The sequence below is a fragment of the Seriola lalandi genome, unplaced genomic scaffold (assembly GCF_002814215.2).
Source record: "Seriola lalandi dorsalis isolate HSWRI2012SDOR001 ecotype SW California unplaced genomic scaffold, Sedor1 jcf7180002054377, whole genome shotgun sequence".
Classification (NCBI taxonomy): domain Eukaryota; kingdom Metazoa; phylum Chordata; class Actinopteri; order Carangiformes; family Carangidae; genus Seriola; species Seriola lalandi.
The window spans coordinates 471,642-493,449 of record NW_019524930.1 but is presented as its reverse complement, the minus strand read 5'-3'; the positions used below and the strand labels follow the sequence as shown (position 1 = coordinate 493,449).

General features: G+C 39.3%; 1 protein-coding gene across 2 annotated transcripts in view; it reads left to right on the top strand.

Moving 5' to 3' along the window:
- Nucleotides 1-21,808, top strand: part of pde1cb (phosphodiesterase 1C, calmodulin-dependent b) — a 61,810-nt gene that overhangs the window by 26,712 nt on the left and 13,290 nt on the right. For both annotated transcript variants that reach the window (XM_023408949.2, XM_023408950.2), the window contains exons 3-10: nt 12,074-12,187; nt 13,487-13,669; nt 15,061-15,127; nt 15,821-15,937; nt 16,426-16,566; nt 19,025-19,125; nt 20,205-20,333; nt 20,769-20,870. In XM_023408949.2, coding sequence (XP_023264717.2) covers nt 12,074-12,187; nt 13,487-13,669; nt 15,061-15,127; nt 15,821-15,937; nt 16,426-16,566; nt 19,025-19,125; nt 20,205-20,333; nt 20,769-20,870 — 954 coding nt within the window. The remainder of the gene's footprint in view (nt 1-12,073; nt 12,188-13,486; nt 13,670-15,060; nt 15,128-15,820; nt 15,938-16,425; nt 16,567-19,024; nt 19,126-20,204; nt 20,334-20,768; nt 20,871-21,808) is intronic.

The window sequence follows — 21,808 nt, the reverse complement described above, 5'->3', positions numbered from 1 at the left end:
CTAAGGCATCATGAGACATTTATTAGATAAGATGTATACTATAAACTTGAATGCTGTTAGATGAACCTTACTGCACCTTTCTACTGGATAAAAGGCCAAGCTTCTGAAATGAACTGTATCTGAAAGCATGTCAAACATTCATGTCTCTGGCAGCACTAGGACCTCGGTGGCTGGTTCCTGTGATGCGAAACAATAGGCTTGTTATAGAAGATTTCAAAAACATTATTTTCCTTTTCCATTGTCTATTACTCAAATCCTTCTCCATGCTTTCATTTAAAGCCTAAAACGAAAGGCGGACAATAGCGCAGTCATTAACAAGTCCATTAAATCCTTAATTATGCGATCCTCCAGTGGTGTCTATGTTCCAATAGGCTCGAATTCTCACCGCAATGTTGTTTGCTGCTATTTGACCTCCTATTCCTCACTACTCATTTCTGCTCTGCTAATTAATGGCGTGAGTCATGCAACGACAGTATTAATTGACCATGCCTGCTTTTATCAGATTTCATGCATGTTAAGTGACTTGTGTTACCTAATAGTGATTACATTTCTGCAGATTTCAGCTCGAGAAAAAGATGAGGTGCGTTACTTTGTGAAGGGTAATGACAATGTAATCTGATGTTTAGACAGACACTTTATTTTGACAGTCCAGTGCTGTCAGGTTATTATTAAAGTGTTAACCAAATGTCACTTCACACGTTGAGTCTCCTAGAAATGACATTGGTACATTACTAATATGCAATAGCAGATACGTGTTCAGTGCAATGTAATGCCCCTTGAATTTTGTTTTTTAATTAATGTAATGACGTTTCTCTTTTAATGAACATACTACATATTCCAAGTTGCAAATGTTGATGCTGCTAAACATTCACTGATAACGTATTTTATTTGTTTTCCAAACTATATCCACTCACGAAATACAATATCCGCTTGTAGCAACTGAAGCATGATTATTGTTTTTTCATGGTTATGTTTAGTCACTCAAGGCATTTGGTTAAGATCAAGAAAAGATGGTGATCTTGATTTTAATACTGAAGAAGTCAAAAGTCACTTGAAGCATGACACGTAACATAATATTTACTTTATTAACATTATTAAGTCACTAATGTTCCCTGTCTTTGACCATAGTGTTTCTGTTGGCTAAATTAACCAGACAAACTCTGGCCTCCAGTCACAGTCTTCACTCTGTACATACACAATCCACCACAACCAACTTGTCACTCCTCTTTAAAAAAAACAAAACAAAACATAAAATCATTCGTATTGGTGACAGAGTATATACAGTATATATACAGACCTTTTTTTAACTGCAACTTTAATTTCATCATACATTTCATTTTAAGCCTGAGATGAACCCAAATCCGGAAATCAGATACAGTATCTATTTGCATTATTTGAATCACCTGACCCATGTGTTTGAATCACAGTGTTTGAACATGAACAAAATAGTTGTACTAATGCAGTATACCAGGTCATTTTTGAATACCCCTCCTGCAAATGTTTTCCAAGCGGGTGTCAGGTTTTCCCTCAGTCGTGCCAGCAGTGTGTTACTCTACAGTATATGATTAGCCAGCTCTCAGTTTCCCTCTGGCTACAGGCCATGCTCTTAGGTGCTCCAGTCTCTGTTGCCTACTGTAGCTGCATAACAGTGTCACATGAGGACTAGATCATGCAGTCGAAATACAGGCCAAAACACTCACATGCATACACAAAGTTACACCGGTGCACGCAGTCTGATGCGTCTGTGATGCAGTGCTGACTGTCATGCTTTAATGCTCCTTGTGTGCAGACCGACTGCGTTCTGTTAAGCTGTTGGCTTTGTTTTATTTCCCTGCAGAACAAATGACTTCCCAGAACTCACAAATTGCTTACTAGGATTAAAGGAAATGTAGTTTGGATTTAGAAAGGCTTTTGGTTCTTGTAGACAAAACACAAATACATGCACGCTTGCTCATTAACACAACCAGATTGATATCATATTTATTAGCCTGTATAATATCTGGTGAAAACCAAATGTTCTCTCTCTGTGTGGTCAGTCAGCATGGAAGATGAAGCACCGTACTCTCCATCTTTTCTGTCACAAGCTTTAGTCTAAAGGACGTTCTTTCAAAAAAATTGCTGTACCTAACAAAGTAAGCGCTTTGTCAGAGCTGTCCAAATCAAACCACGGAACTGTTCCAAAAACAGACTGTTTTCTGACTTGCCAACTCTACGGTTGAAGGTTCCAGTAAATGGTATCATTAACTGCTTAATGTGATGTATTAAGGACCTGGATGACGGGATTGTGGGACATAGCACAAAGACAGGTCTATCTTCAGTCTAAACCATTCGGATACAAGAAGTTAATAAGCGTTTGGACCATTATCATTTCGCAAGAAGAGAGGAGAAACACTTTGCATCCTACAATATAATATTGGTAAAACAAGACTTTCGGTAAATGCATTTGAACTGCATTTTTTCCTCATCCTACCAGTGCCATCTGACAATATAACAGGGTTTGGCTTCTTACCAAAATTTTTATTTGGATGGATGTCTGTAGACAGCTCACCTTCCCTGTGGCCAGTTACTGTAACGACTTCATTCCTCTCGCGTAATTATTTTCTGAGGACAGTGTTATTATATCATCCACTGTGAAGTAAACCTTATTTAGATATCAGTCATGGACACAAAAAACATTATTGTAACATTATTCTTTGCATTTTGTTAAAATTAGTTATTTTACTGACGTAGTGTACGTGGAAAACACAAAGACTCCAACTGCACTCCCGTGCACTAAACGCTCTGCTTATATACATCTATGTATAAGTACACAACTCCATCTCATAAGCTCACGTCTCAGGATACTCCCACCTCATAAAGCTGCCTAAAGCAACCTTTAACATCATGGGCTCCAAATGGCAGCGAAACATAATGTTATGAGCTTCATAACCAGATATATTGCAGTGTGATGTGAGCAAACTGCACACAGTCTGCCTATGTTTACTAACCAGCCTGTGAATAGACTCAAAAGACGTATATTGCGTGATTAAACCAGACACATGGATTTTATTTGACCAAAGAGGGACACTTTACAGCATCTGAATTGGAGGTGGGTCGACCTTCACAACCCACTTTAGATAAGAGTTAATTTTTTTTAAACAAAAGTCCTGTCTGGCGTGGCTTTGAACCGAAGTTCAATGCTGTGCAACTGCATCAAAGGCTGTAAAAAAAACCTTTAATGCCTTATATGGAGCTGACTGCTGAAGTTCAAAGTCAAGAGGTAACTTGTGTAACCCTGGCACGCTGTCTCTGCTTTATGTACATGTTATATAATTGGGCGTTATAGCAATATCCCAGTGTGTGATTAGTATATACATTGATAACTTGTATCTGCCCAATATAACGCACTACTGTGTAGAGTCTTTACCCAGTTCCAGTGGATGATAATCCAGCCAAGAAAATTGACCCAGGGTTAGTGTCATTTTTTAAAATTACGTTTCGGATATTTATCTGTTATAATCTACTCAAGGACTTTTTAAACTCACGTGTCATGTGCATTTTTCTACAGTTTTAAGGTAACCTGTGACAGCACTGCTAATTTTAATTTTCGGTGATTACATAAAACAAATGACGGCATGGTATCTCAAGATAGCTCACAGGCTTCTGTTTGGGGCCTTGCATAAAAGGCATAAAAGGTGGATACTGAACAAAGAATGTACATTCGGTTTATTACAGGGTCTGATCACGATAATCTCCTTTTGCATCTACAGTAATGTTTTGGACACATGTCGTTTCTGTTGGTGCCTTTATTGCATTAAAATGGAAACCACAACATTCGTTTCACCTTCTTCAATATGAACAAAGGATCTTTCTTTTTATTATTATTTTTTTAATTGTGCTCATAGCATTATTGAAGACTTCTTTACTTCATCTTGTGGATTTGATTGGCAGACTTTGACATGAGTGGGCTGCATTCAGCCAACCACTGATCTTTTTTAAGGTTTCTTCTGTCCTCCGCCATTCTTGTCACATCTGTCATTTGCAACCTCCCACGGGAGAGGCTTTGTTTAGAACAGATATCGGAACTTTTTGAAGGAGTTACCAATATTGTTTCGGAGAGAGCGCTCGCTTGCACTGTAGCAGTATTTGTAATTTTAATTAGAGCCATCAACGGCAGCCTGAGCCTGCTGTAGCTGAATCCCACCCAAAACTGAATGGCCGCCAACGCTCAGTGTGGGTGTCACATTAACATCGGTATTTACATACAGTTCAAGCATTTAGCTCACATTCCGAAGCTACACGGAGCAAGAGAGGAGGGAGGCTGTCGAGGATGTTTTAACGGGACACAATGGCTTGTTCTGTCTGTAATGGATATGTTTCTGAATCCTGAGACAATATTTTGCAATGTACAACAATACATTTCATTTTGAACACAGCTTGTCACTGTAAGAGAAAACATTTGGTTTGCTTTGAATTTGTCAGATAAACTGTCAATCGACCCTTCATGGTTTGAGGAAATTCTCCTGGTCTCCTTTGTTTTACAAATTTGTCATAAACGCCCAGACTGCTGTTCTATAGAGAAAATCCCTTTTAGGTTGCTTTTCTGTCAGACTAAATTGGTGTTTTGCATTTATGTTTTCTTTTTTCAAAGAAATCAAATACTTTTTTATATATTTTTTTGTCATTTTACTGCTGAAAATTGGTTTTCGTTTATTTAACAACAACAAGAAACTTCCAGAAACTTGGAAATTATTTGCTCGGTAATCAAAGTGAATATAACATCTTTTGTTCTGGTCAGTGTTACTTTAATGTGGCTTGATATCTGCTGCTGAACTACTAACTGTCAAAAGAGTAAACCCACAAAAGATACAGTTTAAATATGTAAATACTCAAGTGTAGCATGTTTGTGTCCATGAAGAATCTTGAAACTCAAGGATAAAATAGCAAGTCCAGCTGCTTTTCACTTAGACTTCATTATGACTTAAGAAAGATTAGTTTAATGCACCAATGTATATTCAACATGAAGATTTCAAAACAAGACATTTGAAGATTTCGGCTCTCCAAAGTTGTGAGAGGCATTTTCTTTGCAGCTTTTTGATATTTAATGGACTAAACAATTAATTGAAAAAAAATTATTGATAGATTAATATATAATGAAAAAGTAAATAGACATATACTTCACAGGCCCTATCATCCCTTCAGTTTTGCATTGATATCTTTTATACTTTGGGCAGTATCGCTATGGAACAAGTATTAAATTGCATTCTGTGTTGCATTAAAAAAATGTCTTAAAATATGTCAAAGTTCAGTTCTGCAGAAACCCTGCTTTCAAAAGCAAACCATATTCACATCAGGGGATTTGTATGATGCAAAGAAAACCAATGAATTACATAAAGAGTACAATTGAAAACTGTCATGTTCACCATAATCAATAGAAAACAGCTCTGAGCTAAACACTGAGCTGTTGTGGTTGTTTTTGTTGTTGTTGTTGATGATCAGACGCCAACTCCAGATTAAACCATGCCTCATGCCTTCCTGCTTTAACCCACCTGTCTCGTGAAAATATAGATGTCCTGGGACTCCAGAGTTTTCTATTGATGGATCTGCTGCAGTCACAAATCATGGTGGAGGCTGCAGAGAATGTGGCAGTGCAGCTTAACTGAGTCATTATGTTTTTACAGGCCTTGTTCTGCTTATCAGCCCAAAACCTGTGTGTGCATTCCCTGAAAGCACGCTAATCTCCCTGGGTGATTACATTGACCCCAGGCCATTGATTACACACCGTCTAGGCTAGAATGTCTTTGGTACACAGGCAGTGACCAGTTTATGCATCCTGCCAATGCTCTCATTCCCCTCTGCTCACCCAGCCCCAATTATCCCTTCCCCTGCTTTCTGCTGTGTGGAAAATAGACTGCGGCCTCTCAAAGCAGACCTGTTTTTATTATGAGTTAGGTCAGACACATTTCAATGGGAGGCATTTATTTATTTATTTGTTTTTTCCAGTGGGTACATGGAGAATTTATTTATTTTTTGCCATTTGAGTGACAAAGCAATTGTTACAGGACGGAGAAAGCTGTTGCTACGTAACCTTTCCCCTGTTTAATTTCCCTTTTTCCTTTTCACGGTCACTTCTGGCTGTCACAACAGCTGTCGAGAGGTTGAGCTCCACTTTACACTGCAGGGCAGCTCGAGTTTGACACCAGATCATTTCAGAGCTCTCATCTTTTTGCCCATTCCTCTCTCTGAGCAGGTCAGTTGAGGCCAAACAACTGGATGCTATAAGAATAGAGGGGGGAAATGCTCTCAACCTGAATTCCAACTGTAATCTCCTCTGTGCTCTCTGCTCACCCCTCTGAGGGAAAACAAATAAATCTTTCATCTTCAGATATAAAGCAGGCAGCTGGAGGCTCATGTGTTTGCCTCGCTCTGTCACCGGGCTGCTTAACCCCGCCACCACTGCAATTTATCAATGTAGTGTGTGTGTGTGTGTGTGTGTGTGTTTGGTGGGGAAAGGGGGGGGGGTCATCCATGAGACAATATTAGGGATTTTATGTGTTTATTTAGGATGGTTAGGGGCTTGCTATATGATGGTAACTGATGACTAATGTTTCATATTCTATATTAATGAAAAGAAATGTATCTGAAAGTCTATTTGCAACTCTATTCATAAGCGCACCGTTCGCTTTCCAGCTCTCATGCTCTCGTAAATGCACTTAAATCCCTGCAGTTAAAACACCTGTGCCTGAAATTGTGCTAATCCACCTCTTAGCCTACACTGCTATTCTACTACTATTCACATTGCACACACTAAGCCAAAAGGTCTGTAATGACATAGTCAGGGTGGCACTGCACCTTTACTCCTCACATGATGACAGCTCAAGTACATATCAGTGTTTTCTTTGTGGGTTTTTATACCACTCAACACCAGCATATTAGAGCTCGTACGGGTCAAGCTTTAACAGCTGACCCCAGCTGTCAGTGAAATATTGAGCTGTCAAACAGGAGCTATCACGCAGTAAGTCTAGAAAGCACACATCAAAGATCCTGCTCCTCAGCATTGGAGCTGGTCTGGGCAGAGAGCTGTCTTTTATTCCACTCCAGTAAACTCTCTGTCAAACTGCAACGTTTGCAGGTGACACCAAGTTGTTCGGACTGAAACAAGACAAATGTCTGAGCTGCCTGTTTTCAGGTTGGTTTATATAACCTCAAATCATAGACTTGTGCCAGAGGGCTTCACAAAAAATAAATGATTCTCTATCTTTAGACGTTGGTTTCAGATGAGGAAACGTACACATTAATACAAGAGATTTGCACAGATGATTACAGATTCAGGCTTAACCTTGAATTGATACTGTACCCAAAACCTATAATTTATAGGTTCTATGTCCAGGTCTGGACAGGACAGCATCTGGGTCTGGACCCGGACCGTAGTCCATATTATGCTATTTACCAAAAATCTATTCTTTTTCACTGCTCTATAGTAGCTGCTGCTGTTTTAGAGTGGGGAAGAAGAACTGATTTCTGGGAAAACTGCCGTTATCTGTGTCTGAAACCGTAGTAGTTTATCAATACATTACACGCTGTGGGATCGGTGCATAGCATAGTCGCAGATTCCCGATCTAGTATTTTAGACAGTATCGGAGGCTTTTCTGATAGTAGAATTGGAATTGGAACAACTCTACTTTGGAGCGACACATGAAGCGAGAACAGCTGCTTTTGTATTTGAACCTTTCAGACAGAAAGGTTGTGTGCTTGTGTGATGATTTGAATGGACTGCAACTGTGGAAAAAGAAAGTGTATATACTATTTTCCTCCGCTCCTGTATCCTCAATGTGTTTCAAACAGTCGCAATATTTTGAGGCTTTGCTCGTCACAATACTTGCACCGTGTGGCTGGTATATACCATAAGTCACATACAGCGCCAACTAAAGCCAATACTTTCACTGTATCTATCACTACTGTCAGCTGTGCCTCATGTATATGTATTAGCAATATTCTCAGAGTGGCAGCTGAGCAAAATTTCTTTCAAGGCAATACTTTCTATATGCACTTATGTTAATCTCTTCTGTTTTTGTTTTTTACACTCACCGGTGCCAGTATTTATACTTATATCTGTTCTAATCTTCATGAACACTTACTAAATGGTTTCATAAAATTTAAAGCATGTAGAGCAGCCTGTATTATTTATGGTTCCCTCTCTTCTGTGTGTATTTTTGCTGCTTATAATATTTGGGTTACTGCACGGTCAAATGAGAATTCCTTTTACTTTTCTAAGGTGCATTTTAAAAGTGTCTTTTTGATGAGAGATTGAACCAGTGAGAAGTTGATAGTGAAAGGAAGTGAGAAAATTACTTCACTGTGTTCAGCCATAGCAAATTACATGGCTGTTGCTCCTCCACCGTACCAGTTTTTCTCTGGCTTAAACTGAATGTTTCAGTTGGCTCTCAGCCCAGGAGTTACTTTGGGCCTGACCCATGCTATTAACACAGCGTGTTGCCTCCCGTTCTAATGACAGCAGGTGAAATGAGCCAATTTTGTTTTGCTTGGCAGAGACACTGATGTATCATACATCCTGGCACTTGTCTCATCCTCACAAAAGTCTTTCTCTTTGGTTTTAAAGGGAAGCTCAAGTGGTTCAAAAGTGTACAGCCTTGACAAAGCTGATTTTAGAGAAAAGAAAGAAGAAACACTTTCTTTCTCTAAATAGTTTCTCCTTTATCTCAACGCTGTGGAAAAAGCATTAATTCTCACTTTGGAAACCTGCTGGATGCTGATCATCTAGTAAATTATCATTAGGCTGAACAACAGAAATCGATTGGGCATTCAGTTTAGCCTGTTGTTGGACAGACAAAAGCAATGAGCCTGTGACAAAGGTTTTCTACAGAGCCAGTCAGCAGAGACAAACATTTCTTTCAGTGCATGTGCTAATGTCAGTCAACATGGGCTTACAAATAAGCGCAGCATGCCAGCACGAGCGCGCTACAAGATGTAAAGTCAAAGCAAATGACCAACAGAGAAAAATTCAACATTGTATGGTGAATTATAGTCTGACAGGGAGCTTTGTTGAAGGAGCGAGGGGTATGATTTTCCTGTTCTCAAGTATTAGCAGGGAAGTTCACTGGCACACAGCTGTTCATAATAACCATTATTAGTGCCAACCAAATCACATGTGCAGTGATTCTTACAGCTCACCCCTCATCCATTCACTTCCTTATGATCCTTAAAATAGCTGTCAGCTTAAAGGAGATATTACCATGTGAAGCAGCTGTTGTCATAGTTAGGAAAAAAAGAAGAAACATGTTCATTTTGTTTGTGCAAGGATATCAAAATGTCAGTCGACCACTTTTGCCCAGGCTGACATATCTCAACAACAACATTCATGGTCCCCAGGGGATTAAATCCTACTGACCGCTGTGATCCTTTGACTTTTCCTCCAGCGTCGCCATCAGATTGACATTTTTTGATTTTGGCTCGGACTAGAAAATGATGAATTTCCCAGAAAATTTTATTTCAGATATTCAAGATCCCTGTAGGATAAACTCTAATGACCTTGTTGATCCGGCGTGTTTTCCTAACCCTTTTATCTCACTGTCTTCCATATTTTGTACCGACCTTCATGGTTCCCAGAGGATGAACCCTACTGACTTTAGCAATTCCCAGAGTTTTTGTTAAGTGCCATCATGCAGTTGACGTTTATGACAAGTATCTGATGGATTACTGTAAAATTCAGACTTTCTTGCAGGGGATGAATTTTAAAAAGAATTTGTGTTTGTCCATGGTTTCTGACCAAATACCAGCGAGTGAGGCTGTTACTGTGCTGATGTACACAGCTGCTAGCATGACATCGCACCAGATTTTTCTGCATGAATATGGAAATTATGACTGTGCTGCTGTTTTGCAGAGGTGGACTAAAGGAAATGCCCAGATTATTATTTTCAGCATTCACCACCTCATATTATCGCATATCAGACAGAATGTCAGAGGTTAGCGTTGAATCTCTGCAGGCAGACAATATTGGATAGATGTGTGTCTGGTGGAGTGTAGAGCATAATGACATCTGGTAATGTGGAGTGGATGTTTCACTGCTTTACACACAACACTTTCAGGCCCCAACCCCAACTTTGGCCATTAAAAGGAATAAATGGTCCTAACTTAATTCATTAATATTTGTATTGAGACATCTCCACAGAAACATTTCTGATCCATCACTTGGTAAAATTGCAACCACCGTCAGGGAATGTAATCAATGAGCCCATCTGAAACCTTCTACTCTCCCACCTTTCTGCTTAATAATTCAACAACAAGCATAGCCTCTGTGGGCATTCACTGTGAAAGAGAGCACATGACCTCCAGCACAGCAGCAGGTGGTGGAACGGCAAGAGACTGCAGTGTGCAGAAATTGATGTTAAGTTACTTTTCTCTTTAATGCTATTTTGGTGGCCTTTGCCAGGGCTTCTGCGTATTTTTAAAAACAGGAAACATATTGATCTATTGCCACAAGTGAATTAGTATTGAAAAATTATAACACAGAGGATGGTGTTTGATGATTTCAGCAATATTACACTTCTGACACCAGCTGGTTTGCAATGTTGTATCACTCAGTGTTCATTTATTAAATATAACCGAATGATTGCACACCAGAACAATGGTACAAGATGACTTTTGCATGTTGCAAAACTTACTGTAATGTAATATAATATAATGTCAGTAAATTGTAGTATAAGTATAAGTATAATGTATTATATACTGTATAGTGTGTACATATATATATATATATATATATATAGCAACACTATAAAAGGACTGTTTATAGGCATGTTTAAATTGTCATACACTTCTGTCTTTAGGAATTACTTTTGGAGTGCTCAAGATTTACAAAAATAGAATCTGCACCAGTCAAAGGGCGAAACAAGTGACACTGACCCAGATATTCAGACAGTCTGATAAAATGGAGCTGTCAGTGATGTCAAAGGCGTCATAGTAGGAGCACAGAGAACTGCAATATTAAAGCTATTTTAATTCTAAATAGTCTACACATGCAAATGAGTCCAAGCAAGAGTCTGCAGACATCAAAAGTCTGCAATTTTTCGATTGAGCAGACCTTTCAAGCAGCAGACGCTTTGACTTGTCGTAGCAGGAAAAACACAGGTGGAACTAATGACCTTAACGATGGCTTCATTCCAATTAAGTATCCTAGTAGTGACGGAGCTCACACACGTACAAGAGATGGAGTGCAGCCATCATTAATGTTATCAATTACACCTGTGTTTGACAAGTCAGACTGTCACTTACGAGTATGACACTTAACACCAGCCAAGACATCTGAGAGGGAAATGTTATTTTTAAAAGGAGACTGAGAATCCCATTCGACCATAAATGGACCAGAAGGAAAACATATTTCATGTAACCTCTTTTCAAGTGACATGGCAGGATAAAAAAAGATGTCATTTCAGTTATTTATACGGACAATGTGCATTAATCAACATCGTGTAAATGTACCAGTGTTAGCCAGCTGGCTATCTTTCAGCTGCAGCCCTTTAGAGAGCAATAGCAACGATATAAGCATTCTCCAGACAGCGCATAGCAGCAAAACATTAGTACAATAATACAAACGTATCCACTACTCAGTATATGCAGCCGTGCAAGTAACACAAAGCAACAAAAGCCAAGCGACACTGATTATAACCAGTTTTAACATATGCACACATGCAAAGCTGCTATAAGACACTAACAAAGAATTATATTGTTGATTTAAATAAAGATATTAAACGATGTACATATTATATATATATAATATTATAAATATAATATTTAGAAAGTTGAAACGTTTTCTAATGGCGTACTGCTGGTCAGTTTGTATTTTTATGTTTTCATTTATCGCTTCATGTTAATTGTATTTTTCTATGTTTAACTTTATACCGAGAGGACAGTTTTTGTGTGTGTGTGTGTGTTTGTTTTTTCACAAAAACAATCTTGCCTTGTGCAGCTGAAACCCAGACCAGATTAATTGAATATCAGTTGCAATTATTTTGTCATTTGAAAACAGCGGGGGAGTAATCCCATTTGGTAAATGACTGTTGAATCTCTGTTTTAGATTAAGATGTCTGGTGAAGCAGTTGGAGAGAGGAGAGGCTTCCCTCGCTGACCTCAAGAAAAACCTCGAGTATGCTGCGTCGGTGCTGGAATCCGTTTACATCGAGGAGACAAGGTAAGAAAACAATAGTGGAACAAGTATTCATTTATTGAGAACAATGGTGCAGCACTGATGACAGCCAGACTTTAGAAAATGGATGATTATCATTAGTATGGCAATTGATCTGCATTGTACTTCTTAGTTTCATTTTAACCAATTAGTCTCTCTACAGTGAATGACAGACTGCATTCACACAAATGCTTGTTGACTTACTTACTTACCCTACATTACAAAGGGAAATATTGCACTTGTTACTCCACCATACATACTGTATTTTACAGCTTTAATTGCTAGTTACCATTCACATTAAGATTTAACTAACAAAATATATGAACATTTTATAAAATATCATGCATTATTATAAATTAAACTGAACTAAAATTAGCTCCACATTGACCAACATTTAAGTAATGCTTAAATGTTAATGCATCAATAACAATGATCTATAATATAAATATAAATATAAATATAATTACTATATATATAATATAACACTGACAGGGGTGTACTTGTAATTTTCATTCTTAAAATTTCTTAAAAGCCTCTGTACCGTCATTTAAGAAGATAGATGATAAAATTCCTTTTATGTATTTTTTTTTTTTTTCTGTTGTGTTCTAAAATTAAAACAGCATATTTTGTTCTGCTGATCATTTGGTTAAGTATAAAAAAACAACTTATTTGAGGTCCTGGAAAGATCTTTGTTATGACAAATTGCAGTTAAGGCTTGGTTAAGGTTAGAGAATATACCACGCCATTGTAAGTCTACGGTTAAATGCAGGTCCAGAGTCAGAGATATGAACAGGCTTATGGAATTATGTAAGCCTCTCGTCATCTAGTTCCAGCCAGATTAGGGCCAGCGATGGCATGACCACTCCAGGATGGAGGATGATGAACTATCCAGTGCAGAATGCATGTAGCACCATGATTATCAGTGCGATGTGAATGCTTTTCTCTTTGCCATAAGATCATGTATTCAGTTCAGAGGGTGGAGACCAACAGGCTTTGCTCTTGATCCCCACCGTACACCCATGTCAACACAACAGGGTAGATGCGGAGAATTATGTCGCACAATTGGATTTTGAATTCTGCCTCATGGTGTTTCAAGAGGCCTGGGATGTTTTGATGTTACATAAGAGGTGATATTTGATGGACAGCGTTGGGATTTCGGTTTGATCCCCAGTGAAAGTAAACCTGCGATAAATAATAAATATGTGAGTAATCCTTTAGTCTCTGCATCTGTCTGCTTTTACTTTGTTTGTTTCTTTTTATATTTGTTTTTTTGTTCTTCAATCCCTCCCTTCTCTCTTGTTGCAGACGTTTGGTGGACACAGAGGATGAGCTCAGCGACATTCAGTCAGAGTCTGTGCCCTCAGAGGTGCGGGACTGGCTGGCCTCCACCTTCACTCGCCAGATGGGCCTCATGCTGCGGCGCAATGAAGAAAAACCTCGCTTCCGCAGCATCGTCCACGCCGTTCAGGCTGGCATATTTGTTGAGAGGTAAACGTGTGTGTGTGTGTGTGTGTGTGTGTGTGTGTGTGTGTGTGTGTGTGTGTGTGTGTGTGTGTGAAAACACAACCACAATTACACACAAGCACACAGTTGCTGACCTTTATCTTTCCCCACCTGAAGTTGCTGATCTATCAACAGTCAACCCAAAGCAGAGTAGCCCAGAGCGACTTAAAGCAATTGTATCAACATCTTTAGTTTAGCCTTGCATAAGGAATGAACATCTACATTGTTCCTGTCAGTTTCTCAGTAGGGACTTGAGACTTGCTTGATTCAGGTCATCCATCACACTGAACATTATGTCTATGTTCATCTTTGTCTACATTAAATACGATTTTTATACCCAAATTTGATTAGAATATAATTTTCAAGTCAATAACGAAAAAGATATATCATCATAAATGATATGGAAAAGTCTTCATGCAGCTCTACATGATGTGTGTACTGTTGTTTGTGAATGTTTATCATGCATACAACTAAAAAAGCTGTAAATGAGATAAAGGTGAGAGAGGCAAAACAGCTGCCAGATCCATTATTCCAACAAATATATTATCTAATTTATCCATTTTAGCAATGTAAAAATTCAAGGTTATTGTTAATGGTAATGCAGTGCATACTTCTCAAATCTATCTAAATTGTGTGTGCGTGTGCGTCCTTTGCAGAGTGGCACACTCACCTGAGTCCACCATACATCATCACGGCCTTGGCAAGCCTGGCTAAGCACAATCATTCAGAGAGTTAACAAAAACAGGTCACTCTCCAAAGGCAGTGCTCTATCACACACTAACATGCATCATGCATTTGTTGAAATCAGTAAGCTTCAAGTATGTAAGATATAATCTTTCTTAATCGGTTTTCACAGACATTTACAATGAAGACAGATTTGGAAAGAGGAAGAAACCATTTCAATTTGAAAAATCCTGAGAAAATGTCCAACTTGATATTGAGCTGCATTTTTTTGGACACTATCATAACACAGCTCTTTTTGGAAATGACAAAATATTTACTTGTATTCCACAAAAACTGTGAGATGTTCAGCAACACACATCAACTTTATAACCTTCCAAATTATTATAAATACTCTCCTAAATCTCACGGGCAATTGCACTGCTTGTTTTGCATTTTGTGATTAAATTAATTCCTCATTTTGACAAAGCTTTAAATCTTTGGCGTGTTAAAGAAAAACAGACTTACAGATGCTGTTGCCTTTTCCTCAACTTAGCCATTTCCACACAGTTTCATACTGCGTTGTGTTGATGTGAAGGTTCAGAGTGAATCTTGGTGGGGAACCTTCCAGGCTGTGGGTTGGGGCTTGAGTGGTAACCTCTGGTGTTTACACTCAGCGGTGCGCTTCATTTGATGTTTTTATCTCATCCAAACAGGATGTACCGACGTACCTCCAATATGGTGGGACTCAGCTATCCTCCTTCTGTCATATCTGTGCTTAAGGTAATAACATGTGCACACACATCTTAGCAGAAGGACACAGATGTGACTTTGTGCACACATAGACACGTGTGACTACAAACAGTTATTTATAAGAAAGTGATTTGCTCCCTCACTTTTTAAAATCATGTTTTTGTCCCCTTCACTTGTGCTGTTTTAAGGTTCATTATGAAAAATGTTGATATGTTCATCCGAGTCATCTTCATTTTTTACCATGTGCCTGCCCTGAGTTCTGTCTCTCAGGCTACATACAGCATGACCTACCTTATCAGTGAAGGTTGTTGGGATTGCATGCAGCCTGAAAGAAATACCTGCAGACATTACTCAGGGCTGAAAATATGTTTCTGCAAACTTTGTTTTTCAAGAAATGTTTTTATGGACAGTTTATCTTCTCATAAACTGACGCTTGTATTGAACATCACTCAAAGACAAGACAGTATTGTGTTCTTTGCAGTAAAGATGAAAAACACATTATCTGTCAAAAAGTAGCAGGTATAATATCTAAAAGGAAACTAGAAATGATTTTATGTTTAGTTCGTGGACTACTAACATAAAATCAAAATCGTCATTGGATTTGCAGCAACATCCATTTCAACATTTTTTACTTTTTTAAGTTTCAGTTTTTTATTGAAGCGAATGAATACAGTGTTTAAGGAGAAGCTTGTCATTATTAAATGTTTTTCCTCTCCCACACAGAATGTCGACAAGTGGTCGTTTGACGTGTTCGCTCTTAATGAGGCCAGCGGGGATCACGCACTTAAATTCATATTCTACGAGTTGCTCACAAGATATGACCTCATTAGCCGTTTCAAGGTAAAGTCACAAGGACATAGCTTTGTTTATGTGAATCTACAAATATTCAATACAGATGAGAATGTCTGATATAATGGAAGCGGGTGCACTCTCTTCTCTCACTCTCTCACGAGTTAGATTATGTTGTTGCATTTCAACAGTGACCATAATACAAGGGGGGGGGTTGGTCATACTTCATCTCATCTCATACTGGTGAAGCTCATTTTCCACAGCATCTTAAAGCTGAGGACACTCCACTTGAAGGGGCCAGCATCTGAGAGTAAATGACACGGGCAATTAAGCTGACATGGACCTAGACTTGTAGTCTGCAGTAATTTCAGTGATTGACAGTCCATGATTTTATGTCAATTTCAGATGCTGAGGGGACTGTGCACGCACTGAAATTGTATGCGCTCATCATTTAAATCACCAGGTCGCTCGTAGGAGTTTCATACCGCCTACGGTGTTTTTTGCTTGTTGACATTTGCTGTTGTTGTGTCTGCCATCAGATCCCAATCTCTGCAGTGGTGTCGTTCGTGGAGGCCCTGGAAGTGGGATACAGCAAACACAAAAACCCCTACCACAACCTGATGCACGCTGCTGATGTCACACAGACTGTACACTACTTGCTACTCAAGACTGGCATGGTGGTGAGTAGTACATGGACACCTTAGATGCCACGATGTTATCAGCATCTACTGCGCAGGAACCCGCCGGACATGTTGTTTCAGTTCCAAGAAAGAAAGCTCACTGGATTGAAGCTTAGTCTGTGAAATCAAGGGGATTTTGTCCTTATGGTATTCAGAACATCTCTGTCAGCTGACGTATGCCAACCCTAATTGCAGCTTTGCTTGACGTACAGCTTCTAAATATGGCTTTTTTTTTTCTTCTTTTTTTTCTTCTTGGAGAATCCGTGTTCCGAATCCGAATTTTTTCATGAAAAAACACAAGAGACCGAAAGAAAATCACCCTTTAATCCCAGTCTTGCTCACGGCAGGTTTGAGAACATCAAAACCTGTCAAAATGTGACACTTATTAATGGTCACTGTCTCAGTGTTTGAAGTCAAATATTTCCTTTCTTCTTTATTCTTTTGCCGTGACATTGCTTCATTTCTATTCTCCATATTTCATGTTGCTTTTGTTCTTTTTCCATCGGGTGACCTATATTTCACTCCTTCCCACTGGAGTGACTTTAGGGTATTTCTGATGCTGCATTCATTCCGAAAAAAAAAAACTAAAAACCTAGCCTTGCTGAGTTCAAAGTCCCCAACCAGCCAGCCGCCCCCGCTTCCAGTGTTTTTATTTAATCACCTTAATAAGGTGCCTGCGACAGCTGTCGACATGGTGTGTTTCTTTGGGCAGTGCCTTGTGGAGTAAACCACATTACTGCCAGAACCACAGGCTCCTGGGAGAGCTGTAGAATAGCATCTATCATTTTGCAGGCCCTCCAGACTCCATTAAATCAACAATCAACAGGTCATTCATAAAGAAGGCCCATGAGGAAATATACTCAGGGATGGATCGGGCATCTTGCACCCATCACCCCGTTCTTAATGAGTCCACCATCCCCCACTGTTGATTAGTCACCGATATCGACTGGGCTTCCTGTGCTAAATCCCCACTCTCACTGTGTACGTGAGTGCACTCAGATGCATGCACATCTCAGAGGAAAATGCCCACTCACAGGTGTGAGGATGCTGCACACAGTCAGAGATTAAACATGCACAGCCATGGATAAAAGCAGTCCATATTCAGCACATTCTTTTGGCCTTAGATTTATTTTTAGCTTTAGGGTGGTTGTATATTGTTGGTATGATGAAACAGCTGTTTTCACAATCAGCTGAAGAAGCAGAGTGAGTTAGATGAACGCACTTGCACCGACAGACATTTTCACGTTAACACTCTACAACTTGCTGTAAGCTTGAGTCATTTCATGTGTTGAGCTTATTTAATACTTAGTGTAGTGGCATTTTGAGTAGTTTTTGCCTGTTTCTTGATTTTGTTGCGTTTTAATATTTTATCCTAAATTATATTTATTTAAATCTTTTGACAGTCTTAACTTTGTTAAGCACTTTACCAGCTGTACCAGCTGCTTTGAAAAGAGCTAAACAAATAAAGTTATTATCATTGTTCAATGACACTCACATTAGTATCGTGGATATGAAGCTACAACCAACTTAGCCTAGCAAAAAGATATACACCTCACTAATAACACTTTATATCTTGTTTGTTTAAGCCGTACATAAGGCGAAGCGTAAAAATGCTAACCAGGCTAGCTTTTTCTACACTGTTGTGCTAAGCTAGCTGGCTGCTGGAACACAGACATGACAGTGGTATCGATGAGAGCTGCAACAATTATTCAATTAACTGATTAGTCAATCAAAATAATATCATTAACCGGCAACTATTTTGTTAGTCACTTTGGTGACTTTGATTTCATGTCTTTCTTTGTCGTACATGATAGTAAACTGAGTATCTTCTTTGCTGTAGTCATGAATTGCACCTAAAAAGGTTTAAACTTGATCTGAAAAAGTTAAATAGGAAACCATGATGTGATGTTTAGTCTCACCTTGTGACAGCATCAAGTCGTGGTAAACTTAAAGAGAGCTTACGTTCAGTAGCCGACAAACCCAACTGAGACACTGTCTGAGAAGAAGAAGGAGGAGTGTTGAAGTGACAGCTGGTCTTATCTAAAGTTTCCTTTTTGCTTTCCTGACCTTTCCTCTATCTCCTCTCTTTCCTTTCATCGCTGACGGTAATGTATTCCTCATGCCAAATTCTTCTCTCTGCATCCTTTATATCACCTTTCTCCTCCACATCTTTACGACATGATGTACCATTCCCTGCATCCCCCCCTTTTTTTCCATTCACTGGCTGCCCATTCCTCTTCTCTAATTTCTGTCCATTCTTTCCTCCTGTGTTCATTACTTTCCCTTCCCGTCTCTGTCTTTTCCATCTCATTGCCTCCTCTCCTCAACACCCTTCCCTCTTCTACATGCTCCTCTTTTTATCCCTCTCCTCCTCCTCCTTATCTTCACCTTCCCTCTGTTTCCTCACATCCCACCCCCTGCCGTCCTCCTCCCTCGTCTCTTCTATCTCTGCCTCCAGCACTGGTTGACTGAGTTGGAGATCTTTGCCATGATCTTTGCGGCGGCGGTGCACGACTATGAGCACACGGGGACCACAAACAACTTCCACATTCAGACAAGGTAATGGATCATAAAATCAAAAATGCATGGCACTGACTCACCCGATCAATGTTTTCATTTACAGCAAGGGGGCTTTATATTCACACTGAGATCGCCTGCAGTGCAGTAATAACACTGCGGAGGGAAACGATCCAAATGAACTCCAAACTCCATGCTGCTGAGAAAAAAAGAGTTTGTTTGTTCTCGGAGACTCAAACGTCCTTGACGTTATCATTGATGAGCACTTCAGTTGATACAGAGAGAGAGAGATAAGACATTATGTCATTAAAATGCTAATAAATATTTCGTTATCGTTTGGAAAGTTAATAATTCTGTTGACAAACATTCTTTTCATAGTTAAAATGTGACAAAGTACAAGAGTCCAATTACTTCAAACCTTTATGAAATGATCCAGATTCTTTTAATTCACTATCAACTTTTTAAAATGTGTCTTATTAATATTTTCCAAATGAAGATATATTTCAGGGAGGAAAGCCCTCCAGATTATCCAAATAAAATCTTCATAAACATCTTACTAGCAGAGGTTTAAACACACTAAAAAAAGTTTATAACCTCCATTTAATCATGTTTTATTGTGTCCATCCTGTATATAAATGACACTGCGAATAAAACTTTATGTGTTTTAGATAAAGTAGAGGAAACCCTTGGGCTTTTTCCTCCTTTTTTCTTGTTTGGATTTTTGGATTTTTCTCAAGAGTCCTCCCTTTTATATCAGACCTCCTTAAGAACATAAAGAACATGAATTATTCTCACATTTAGCATTTTGCTAGAGGTTTACCCTGCTAGTTGCCAGACTGCACCAAGAATGTCTTTTTCACATATTTTTACCACAGCGCCCTCCACAGTGACTGACACACACAGACACAGACAGCAAAGAGAATGACCCAATAAATGAAACTCAGAAAGGAAAAAAGATTTTCAGATCTTTGGCATCCCAAAATCTGGTTCATTATTAAGTGACACATTTTACTGATAAATTTGAGAAGTAGCAACAACTTTGGGTTTGTTATTGCACTTCATGCTGTTATTCTAACATCAACCAGTGACAAACTTCTCCTCGGCTTTCTCTTGACCGGCAGGTCAGACACAGCGATCCTGTACAATGACCGCTCAGTGCTGGAGAGTCACCATGTCAGCGCAGCCTACCGCCTACTGCAGGACGACGACGAGATGAACATCCTCTACAACCTCTCCAAGGATGACTGGAGGTCAGAGAGACAGATACTTCGACAGACAGACAATAACAGATAGAGCGACAGAACAGTGAGACAGCAAAGGGATATAAAAATCTCCCATTCGCAGCACAATGTGAACTTGTCATTAAAAAGTGGTGTTTGGTGGAGTCAAAATCAGAAAAGTTGGATTACCGTCAAGGTCCAACAACTTTGTACTAAATGGAACTGCTGTGTGTGATAATACATCAGAGGAGACAGTTGCAATGCGATTTCTCATGGCATAAGCTGGGACTTGTCAAAGCAGATATTATAAATAGCTCTCAAAAACTGTGTTGGCTGCCTTCATTTACTTTAGCCACTTCCGAAAAGAGTCGGCTTTTATTACCTGCCGGTTTGACAGTCCATTATACAGCACATGGCTCACGTTTTCCCCCTTTTCCTTCTTTTCTCTCCTTTGTTTCCATCCAGAGAGCTGCGGGCTCTGGTGGTGGAGATGGTGCTGGCCACAGATATGTCCTGCCATTTCCAGCAGGTTAAGGCCATGAAGAACTTCCTCCAACAACCTGAGGGGTCAGTTGCCTTTTCCCTCGCCACTGTTTACACTCCCTGCCCTCACCCCAGCAATTAAATCTCCATTAACCCTGCAATCTGCTGCTGTTAACTAACCACCCACTGTTTACAACCCAATTAACCCTGCCCTGAAGGGTGTTGTCATAAAGAAGCGCAACAAATAATCATGTTCTGCATTGAAACAAACAAGGGGAGGATTTCTGCTTCTTGAATGTTGTTTACGCAGCATAAAACACAGTAATGGAATGAGAATTTTGTTGCCAAATTTCATGTATTTTGCAGTACAGGTATACAGTGGGCTGTTATTACAGGCCGTCTCACATACAAACACAGTTATGGCGCAGACACACCAGATTTGGCAGGGGAAACTTTATTTGCAGACTGCGATGAATACCAGCGCCAGAAATATTGCTGGCAGGTTTTTTTTTTTTAGCATACTGTTGTTCTGCCGCAGCAGAAAACACAAGCCTTCCACAAACAGGGTAATGTTGCGTTTACCAGCACACCTCTTCTGCCGCTTTTACCTTTTTAACATGCATACAGAAAGGAGCACCCTGAAACTGCATATATAAATATTTCCTCACCTTTCCTCTGAGTATTTGCAAATCTATTATATTTTACTGAGAAAATCAGAAATCTGGTCAAGCGCAGGCAATATGAGGGGAATCAAAAGTGAAGACGAAGTTGCCACGCACCAAAGAACTGAGCTGCGGACCAACCTAAAGCTTTTTGATATTTATTGAAACATTATTCCAAGAAGAAGAGGGAGCTACGCTTCTCGAAAGGCTTGATAGAGCTCACTCACAAGTAGTTGATCACGAGACAAATAATTGGCCCCTATTTTGATATTAAGACATTTAGTGCAAAAACAAATAGATGTTTTCAGCTTCTTAAATATTTTCTGCTTTTCTGTTTTACATCCCATCAAACTGGACTGT